The sequence below is a fragment of the Petaurus breviceps genome, unplaced genomic scaffold (genome assembly GCF_028583685.1).
Source record: "Petaurus breviceps papuanus isolate PSGF00001 unplaced genomic scaffold, PetGlider_PUasm1.0 80, whole genome shotgun sequence".
In the NCBI taxonomy this organism is placed as follows: domain Eukaryota; kingdom Metazoa; phylum Chordata; class Mammalia; order Diprotodontia; family Petauridae; genus Petaurus; species Petaurus breviceps.
Genome location: NW_027186540.1, coordinates 19,731,557 through 19,741,904, shown reverse-complemented (window position 1 = coordinate 19,741,904; position 10,348 = coordinate 19,731,557). Strand labels below are relative to the sequence as shown.

The following is a 10,348-nucleotide window of genomic DNA, read 5'->3' as shown; positions in this document are numbered from 1 at the left end:
CTTTATGTTGGTAACATCAATTCAGGATGGAGGCAAAGTGATTTAAATAGTAAACAAATATTTTAAATAAAGTAACAGGATAATAGATTTAGAGTTGAAAGAGATCTTAGGGACCATCTAGTCAAACCCCACCATTTTAAAGAAGAAACTAAGGCCCAGGAAGGTAAATTGACTTTCCCAGGGTCAACCATGGAATAAAAAAAGAGGCAAGATTTGAAACCAGCTCTTCCAATTCTCATACCAGTGCTCTTTCCATTATGTCAAGCCTCCTCACCGACTGTGTTTGATTTCAGATACACAATAAAAATAATTTTAACAGATATTTTTCTTCTCCACAAAAATGGAAAATTCTTTAGCGAAGAGAGGTGGAAAAAAAAAAGCTGCGTGCCTCTTAACATATGCATAGAAGATCACACACATATAGTTAATAAATGCTTTGGATAGATAAGAATAACTGTACTTTATGTAGAACTTCAAGTTTAAATGAATGTAATGCATAATGTACAAGGGCCAGAGGCAGTGGGACAGAAGTGATAGAGGGTCAGTCAGGAGGACCTAGGTTCAAGACTTGCTTCTGATGCAAACTAGCTCTGTGACCTTGGGCAAGTCATTTAACCTCTCTTAGGCTCTGGTTCTCCTTTGCAAAATGAGGATAGCAAGATCACCTGCCTGATGATAATTGTGGGAATAAAAAAAGAGATAAAATAAAGGACTTTGTAAACCAGAAAGTGCTATGTAAATGCTGGTCCTTCTCCTCCCCTTTATTGTTACTCATGGTAGGTAGTAGAATCATTACCACCATTAATTCCATTTCCATAACACTGATTGTGGTAGTTGGAAGTGACAACAATGTTACTATATGTCAAAGTCTGACTCAGGTTCTTCCATTTTAAAAATCCTTCAGGGATTGCTCCCCTTCCGATGGACTCCACTGACATCTTGCTCTCTATTCTTTCGCACAGTTTGTCTCCAGATGCTGTCCAGGGCTATTTCCACCGCATGAGCACTATTTCCTGAATCTCACCATCTTAATGCTCCCCCATTTCTTCTCAACTCGCAGCAGGAAGTCCCTTTTTTGTTCCTTTATGGCAATTTTTCATTTCTTTCCTTTTCTATTGTTATTTAACTGTGAGCAGCATTCCCTCTTGCAGGAAAGATGCCCATCTGTTTTGTTTGAGTTAGAGTCCTGCTGTTTATTATTTACTATAAACAACATTGTTTTGTTTAATTTGTACCATGAGATGTCAATACCACTCTGTATGTATGACAGCAGAAGCCCTCTAGCTATAACCTATGGGGCCTCCTGTGGTTTGGGACCAAGGTCTGAAATGTTTCCTTTACAGTGTTTGAACAATTAAACATGGCTACCCTATCTTATTCACATGTTGTCTCCACGTTTATGTTATGTGGAAGGAGGGAAGCAGTTCTTATTAAGTTTCCTTACCCCTGAAACTTTCTTCCCGATCTAACTCAAGTCTGCTGGGCTTCAAGGTTTCCCATTTTCTAGTCTGTAGTCTCTAGCTTTACTTCCTTCAGTGGGATTTTAGTCTTCTGCATTACAGTTTATATGTTAAATTCATAACTTTCAGCTTGAGTTTACTTTAAATCATTTAAATGAAGGAAAAAGCCAATGTAAATGTAAACAATTACAATAAGGATGAACTTCAATTCCAGTAACTCAAAGTTTATCACAAATACTTGAGGCCTGCCTACTGGAGGAAGCAGATGAATTTATTGGTATTAGGCCAATTTTTAGAAGGATGCTACGGCTGAATGTCCTCTGAGCAAAGTGCAGCAAAGAAGCTGAGAATATGACCACAACTAGCCCAATTGGTCCTAACCTCCATTTTTAGGAAAACAGCTCATTTTGGTGTCAGGAGAATCTAAACTGAATTCCTCTGACTTCAGAGCCAGCACACCTTCCATTTTACTGTATTGTCTCCTCCATTGTACTATGGTACATCTTATTATATTTATTTGTGTGTATTTGATCAAATGAGATAATATTTGTAAAAGCACTCTGCAGTGCCTGACCTGTGATAGTTGCTATATCCATGCTTATTCCTTTCTCCTTTCCCCCTGCCACCTCCTTTTGTGTCATGGCCCTCCTGCAAGAGTGTAAAGATTACAGAGTGGATTTATTTAAATTTTGCATTTTCCCCAATATCTCATACAGTAGCCCTAGGCAGCAGATGTTTAACAAATGCTTTTAAAATTCTGTTTTTAAGTGCTGAGGTTTGGGGGGGGGGAAGGGAAAGGAGTGGGACAAAAGTGAATATAACTACCTTTGCCTTTCTCTTCCTTATCATTACTTTAACATTTCCTGAATACCTCCAATGTTTGGGATTCAGTCTGTCTTCTTCACGCCATCCTCTCCCTAATAATAAAGTTTTATGTCTTTCAGTGCTAAGGTGAATTAGAGGCCTTGATGAATGTGAACTGAATATAGCTCAGTTATAAGCTACAATAGATCTGCTCTTCTTCCTGGAAATGACGGTGGAAACTTGGGCTCAGAGTACTTTCTTTTTACTGCTGTCTGGTGTGGAAATTGGACCTTTCTCGTGGCCATATCTTATTTGCAACCTTTGCATGGGACGACTGCAATGCTTTCTGTATGGAGTTATACCTGAAGACCTTGTCAAAGCCTCAGGTGCCCAAAGTACTCCAGAGTGTGAATTTATAATGAGCTTCAGAGATCAGTCATGTCGTACATATGCTCCATGGTCCTGGTTAATTAATTAGTGGTATCTACATTGTACACATAGGACACTACACACTATTTGGACAGGGTGCTAAAGAAGCAAAAAAAAAAAAATAGAATGCTTGTCCTGGAAGAGCTTATAAAAAGAGCTAAACAAAGAGCCAAAACATACACAGGCAATTAACGGAGGTGGTTATAGAAGACTTATATCACATGAGATAGGCATGGCATGATATATATCATGTGATATATATATATATATGTTGTGTGATATATATCACATGGTACATATCTATCTGTATGTTACATGTTTAAATATTATAGAGGTGTTTCTGAATGTAAATCAATGTCAATTTTATTTTAGCTTATAACCTCTTCTCCCCCAGTGCAACATCAGGATAATTTATATCATGTGACATTCCAAGGCTGATAGGTCCTAAATTTCCTGTCTAGGGACTAAGGGGCTAGGTTATTTCTTGAAGGGCCCTTATTTATGAAATTCCCAGACTATCCTTATCAGATATGACAATTTGTTGTTGGAAGACAGTATAGGAATTAATACAGTACAACTAGAGAGTTTCCTGAATGTGCCAATCAATTGATCAACATTTATTAAGCACCAGTAGGTGCTATATACCAGAATCTAGAAGGTACAGACTTCATTTATATTTTCTTGTGCAACAGCATAGAAACAAATGAATTTAGCTTCTGGTTAGCAAGAATGATTAAATTAAAATAAGAAGCTACCAGACAACAATGACTTTTCTTCCCTCTTCCTCCAGCGGCTACAACCCAGGGAAGTTCCTTCTTTGCTCCCTCAGCCTCCAGCATAGATCTCAGAGTACCCTAGGTCTATCACCAACAAAATTTGTCCCAAACATAGATGTGAGAACATCTCCCATTCCTTTTCCCATGGGCGAATTACTCTATAGGTCTCCATTTTAGGAAGTGGTTATAAAGTCATTTCTGAGAAGAAATCATACCTTGGAACATCCATTAATGGATGCCCTTTTAATCCTGGATTATGACTTTACTATGCTGGCCCCTTCTCCCTTTGGCAAATTCCACCTAGGGTTTTCATTCTGGGAAAGATTCTAGGTTGGCCAACCTTCATTTCCTTCACAACTATACTTCTGACTTTCTCAATTTCAATACCATGCCTCTCTGCCAGACATCTTCAACCCCACCCCAACCCTTTCAGTTCCCTTTTGCCCCATTAGGTTATAAATTCCTAGTGCTTTGAACAAGCAGTAATTTGTTTACTTTAACTCTTAGCTAAAGTCTTATCTTCTTCAAAACATCTTTCCCAGACTTCCTAAGTCTTAGTGCCTTCCTTCTATTGATTATCCCCAATTTTTCCTGTACATATCTTGTTTGTACACAGTAGTTTGTTCATTGTTACCCTCACTAGATTGGGAGCTCTTTAAGAACAAGGACTGCTATTTGCCTTCCTTTGTATTCTCAGCATTTAGCACAGTCCTTGGCACACAGTAGGAACTTAATAAATGTTAGCTGACTACCTGGCACACAGTAATTGCTCAATAAATTCTTCTTGTCTTGCCTTGATCTGTACATGTTTGATGAAGCATGTGCTTGGCAACAAAATTGCTAGCTATGACTCTGCTTAGACAATTCATAAGGATAAGTAAGATACTTAGCCACGTCCTGTTTTATTTAAAAAAGAACCAATTAACAAACAAAACTTTCCCACTGCCTAGAATGACACTCTGTACATAGCATGGCAGTCAAAGTTTGTTGACTCAAATTTAAATTGAGTCCAGTTTCCAATATGCTGTGGAAGATTTTTCTAGAGAATCCACAGGAATCAGTCAGCCTTTACTTAAATGCCTTCAGTGACACAGAAATCCAGTACCCACAGATCAGTCCATTCTACTGCTGGACAGTAAGAATTTTTGGAAATAAAGTTCTTGAAGATTTGCCTCAATCAGTCACAGGTGTTACTATGCAAAACATATTTTTGGAAGTTATTTTGTAGTCTACATTTTAATATGTGTTCTTAAACCCAACTTTTCTGACACATTTTATCTTTAGACACATTTGACATCTTAAACTTATTTTCTAACACATTAATCATTCTCTTTCACCTTTTAAATAGTCTCTTATGCATCCAGAGGAGTGAGAGGTACCCAGACCTGCATGCTGACGTGATTAATAGCCAAACAAGCGCTTTCTCCAAGTTCCTCACAAGACCAGCCCCATGCCAAATGAAGCTTCCTTCCTCCTCCATCCTTATCCCTACATCTTACCTTAAAAATAAGCATGTGGGGGATTGTATGACATTCTGCTTGATTTTAACCACTGTATTCTTTGCTTTACTCTCTCAGTCAAAATGGCACATGTAATTCTACTATTTAAAAAAAAAGTTTGATTGATGTATTTTGTTTTCAAATTACAAACATTTACATCTTACTTCCCCAAAATAGCCTTCTTAGACATATCCTCATAATATTGTAGGTCTAGTCACAGGCTGCTCTCCAGAAAATTTAGTATTTCAATACAATGAAATAATTGAATGATGTGAAACAAACAAAAAATCCAATCCACTTTAAAGGAAAAGGATTGTATAGTTGTGTACCTTTTCTAACTGAATACAAATTATTCACAATGATTTACTGGAGATGGACATGCTGATATTTTGAAAGATCTGTCTTTTCCAATTGACCATAAATTTTTTTTCTTTTTCTTGGAGTTCTAAAAGGCTATTTCTTTTCAGAGCATTAAAAGGTATGATATTTTCTGATATTTACATAGATAACAGAGCTATAATGTGGGAAGCCATGTAGAATCAACTTACAGGTTGTCCAGGTTCATCTCCCCCAAGGATTCTGAAGCCAAATCCAGACTCCATTCTCCGAAGGTGAACATCCAACTCTTTATAATCTGGACCTAGTATAAAGAAGAAACCATTGAGTAATGAATCCTGCCTTTTCCCTGGCCCCTAGAGGAACTGAACATCTCAATGATTAATTCCATGGATATGATTAATGACAGTGCTGTCAGAGTTGGTGGAGTGCACAGAGGAAGAAAAAGTATGCTACAGTGACAAAGATTAGACATTCCAAAATGAGGTTAGTCCCCAGAATAGCAGTGTCCAGCAAAGGGCACTGACTCAAGCTGGACAGTGCTCCTGGCATACACAAAGAGTTCTCATGGGTCTCCTGACTTCAGGAGAGGCAGTGTGGAATCACAAATTGAGAGATGGGATAATGGGGAGTTGCTAATGACAGCTATCAAGATGTGACATAGATATATCCAAATATCTGAGGAGAAACAATATAACTGATGAAAACTCCTCTTTTGAAACTTTTCAAAATTAGAAATAGTTGGATTTAAATTTGTTCTCTATGGGGTTCATATGGAGTTTTTCCTTCCTGACAATCTTGGATAAAATATGCTTGGGGCCAAATGAACTCTCATCCCCCGAAACACTTTAAAAAAAATGGAAGATACTAGGAAATGCATTTTTAACTCCATGTTAATATAAAAAAATAAAATGTTAGATTCCCCCCCCCCCCCCCCCCCCCCCCCGGCAGCTGAAACAACAGATGTGTGCCTAAAATAAAATTTTACTGGCAAATTCGCTTGAATGGTATTTTTGGTTCTCTTTCACTGCCTGTCTCCTCCTTACACCCAGAAAAATGTATTTAGGGAAAAAAAAGAAACAATTTACTTTTTAAAATGAGTATTATTTACACTTACTTATTTTCCTGTCCCTTTTCAGTTAGGGAAAAAAAAAAGCAGTCTACGAATTTTGGTGTGAATGGCAGGCATCTCCATTGCTGCAAACTAAACAAGTGATTAGAAACTCTGTGGCTATGCACTGTAAATTCCTGGATCTTAAAAGATTTTAATGGGGCTGGCCAGGTAGCACAGCAAGTAAGAGCACCGGCCCCAGAGTCGGGATGACCTGGGATCGAATCCGGGCTCTGATACTTAGCACCATACCCAGAAATAACTGGCCGTTGTAACCTTGAGCAAGTTACTTAACCCCAATTGCTAAAAAAGACTTTAATGAAGCAATAAGTACTGACAGAATAAAAGTTGCTAGGTTATCCCTTGCTTAAGTGAGAGAATTCTGGGAATTGGGAAGTTGGATGGAGTTTAAGGGGCAGTACCCTCCCTACTCCTCTTGGCTACTTTTCTCTCTGCTCCTTTCCTGAAACCAGATGGTTAAGTTCTGTGAGCCGAGCAGAAAAAGGATAGAAAGGGGAGACTTAGTCGTTAATGGTTAGGTTAATCTTCTTCAAGTTCTATGATGTATGGGGTTGCAGAGGTAAGGCTAAGTAATTGTTTATATGTGGCCTTACCCTTTACTGAACTAACAGGATGATTCCCATAACCCTATCCAGGCCTACATGGCACAATCTCACCAATACATCCAATAGAATAGATTATGTTTATCACTTTAATAGTTACAAAGTGCTTTTCCTCACAACAACCCTGTGAGGTAGGTAGTTGGAACATTACTATTCCTATTTAATAGATGAGGGAACTGGGGCTCACAGAGCTTGTGATTTGTTCATTCTCTGATACTTAACAAGTATCTGGGATAGGGCTTACCCAACTCTAGTACATAATAGTAGTTCCAGCATAGGATGTGGCCTCCAAAGAAGGCACACCATTTCCCTCTGAAAGGAACATGCATATACTAGATTTGTTTGTGGACTTTTTTTATCCTGGGGGAGGGAGGTGGTAGATTCATAGTACTACATGGAAGTGGGATATGGATGGCACCATAACTGCACATGACATGCTAGGGCAAACATAAGGACACACCAGTGATTACATGTGAGATGTTATGGTGAGGTAAATACATAGTATGGTCTTTTATAGAAAGTAATAGAGTATCTCCTATCTACAGAAGAACCAGAAAATCACCTTTAAAATAACCTTCTGAATTGATGCCTTGACAATATAATTTCACACACTTGAAAAGTGAGGGGAACTGAGGAATAAGGTGAATTTCTTTTCCAAAGTCACTTAGAGGATTGATGGTGGGACTGAGAAGAGCACCAGGTTCCATTTTCTACATAAGTGGTGGCAAATTGAAATACAAATGGCCCTGTGGACCACATATTGACTTAGAAAAACTACAAATTTGCATTGTCTATATTGTACTGTATTTATTATTTATTTTATTAAACATTTTCCAATTACATTTTAATTTGGTTTTGGTCACAGGTGGGAATTTTTTAGGCTGTTTTAGGCCCCAAGTTCACATGTTTGACACATCTATTCTACACAGTTAAGTTCCAATTTTTTTTTGTTTTGTTTTTTTTCAAGTGCACGACATTAAGGAGAAAATAAGTGAGCAGTTCATGAGCCAACTCTAACATTGAGGCCAGGAAAGCAGTACTGTACCTATCTGTGACATTATGGCGGGAGTGTTAAGACAAGAAAAAAGGTAAGAGGAGAAAAGGAAAAAGGCAAATTTAGCCACAACTGAAGACTGACAACAAGGTCATCAACTTTGCCCTGGATTGGGCCACATTTCCTTTTAAAATATCATCATCATCATCATCATCATCATCACCATCACCATCATTAGATAGGTAGAATTGAGACATTCCAGTGATGAAACTTTACAACAACTTTTCTGTCATTTCCACATGGTTGGAAAGCTAAGTCAGAAATGACATTTTCTAATAGCATTCTGAGAGCCCATCAATATTATAAAAGTTCCACTGAGACCCAGTGTCTGGAATACAGAAAGTGCTTAATAAATGCTTGTTGATTGACTGAGATGATTTTTCTTTCTCCTCTATTTTACTTTTCCAGCAGAACTTTCCACAGACATTTGTGTGAAGGCAGTGAGAAACTGTGACAGTCCTGATAACAGAATTCCTAGTGACAGGCCTGAGAATTCCGAAGACTTAAATTCTCAGGAGTTATTTCTGAGTTGTGCGGAGGTATAGAAAGGGAAGGAGGGGGGTCACATCTCAGGAAACTGCTAAGGTTCCCAGAGGATAAGGGATTGATAAATGACTCAGCTCTTCTTTTGGGAAAGAAATATGCCAGCACAGAAGAGGAGTAATCCTTTATTTTAGTCAGTTTAATTTTAGTTAGCTCCAGAAGAGTATAGTTTTGAACAGGGCAATTATTCTCTTCTCCCATATACATTCTGGCAGCAATTAAGATTGCCTCTAGTGTTCCTGTGGTCTGTCTTCCCAGGTTCCCAGTGTTGGGAAATGGGTATGGCTGCTTTGCTATGTCATGTCTGTGATGATGATTTCACTTCTAAGAAGAGAAAATATATGTCCAGGCTTATTGCTGAGGTACATCAACTAAACTCTCTCTTGGGGAGAGTCTTTTACTCATAACTGAGTGGGAGCTCATGCTAATGTGCAAAGAATACCTTTTAGGAGGTAGAGATGCAGCATTCAGGTGTTCTCTTGACTTTTCTTATAATAAAAAAAAAAACATTTTTCTCTGGAGATGATTTTGATTTTCAGCTAACTCCCTAGGAACATTTCACATGCTAAGTGGATCTCCAACACTTTGTTTTGAAAAGACATGGCTTTGTGCATGATATTAAAGAAGAGGTTGGGTGACTGAACAAACCTGATTAATTTTATGAATGGATTCAAGATTCAGAAATGCAAAGAATGATATTTTTTGTGGATTAATTTGGCACATGGGATGCTGCAGTAAACATTTCAATTAAATTTTGGTACTTGAGTCCCCTTCCATGTTTTAATTAAAACATAAGTACCAAGCTTTATTATCACAGTTTGGCACAGAAGAGTGAATTTATTCAATTTTCCTGCTAAAAATAAGCATTAATTTTTTGGGTTTTCCTTGTAGAGGGAGCACGTTAGAGAAAAAAAGAACAAGTCAGAGATCAGAAACCAAAGAAAAGAGTTAAACTTTGAAAACTGCTCTACCTCTGATCTGTACTCCTTACCCATGGATAAAGCTAAGTACATTTGATCCTTGAATTAAAAAGTTAGTATCCATTAACGTAACTTGTCAGTTAGATATTTTATGTACCTGAAATACCCATTTAAAAGAAAACTGCTTTATGCTCATATCTTGCAATATGAGCACAGTTTTTCAGGCAAGGATATTCAAAGGCTGTTGTAAGGTAAGAATCAGCCCCATGGGTCCAACAAAGATTCATACTTTGTATTCATGCCTCTATACTTACTACATAAATTGCACACATCGTACAAAGTAGATAGGCTTCATTCACTTTCAACCTCCATTTTTGCCCCTAAAGTATTTCATTGCAGCCGAACTATTAGAGAGGTATTAGATACCTTACAATTAGATTTTTTTAAATGTTAACAAAATTTTAAGGGTCGTGGTCTTTGAAAAGTCAAATAAATTAAGTAGCTAAGGACTGATACCTGATTTCAATTTTGCATCTGTAATTGTGAAATATCACCAGTTTCTGTTACAGGTGATTTATATAATTAGATCCATAGCAGTTGATTTTTTTTATCAAATGTGTCTGAAAAAATGGTCTGAGAATCAAGCCCTCTCCACTCCCTTCCACACACACACATAAAGAATGAAATGCATAAATTGGCTTGCTATTTGAGGACAAAGTGTGGGAAAAGTGGTTTAAAAATTACATATAAATACAGAATGAAATGATTCCTTACACATATAATCCCCACAGTG

The 10,348-nt window shown here is 37.6% G+C and overlaps 1 protein-coding gene across 1 annotated transcript in view; it reads right to left on the bottom strand.

The window, feature by feature from the left end:
* The window catches only part of LOC138176033 (membrane-associated guanylate kinase, WW and PDZ domain-containing protein 2-like), a 1,726,709-nt gene that overhangs the window by 201,052 nt on the left and 1,515,309 nt on the right, over positions 1 to 10,348 (bottom strand). The window contains exon 14 of the mRNA XM_069106765.1: positions 5,517 to 5,608. Coding sequence (XP_068962866.1) covers positions 5,517 to 5,608 — 92 coding nt within the window. The remainder of the gene's footprint in view (positions 1 to 5,516; positions 5,609 to 10,348) is intronic.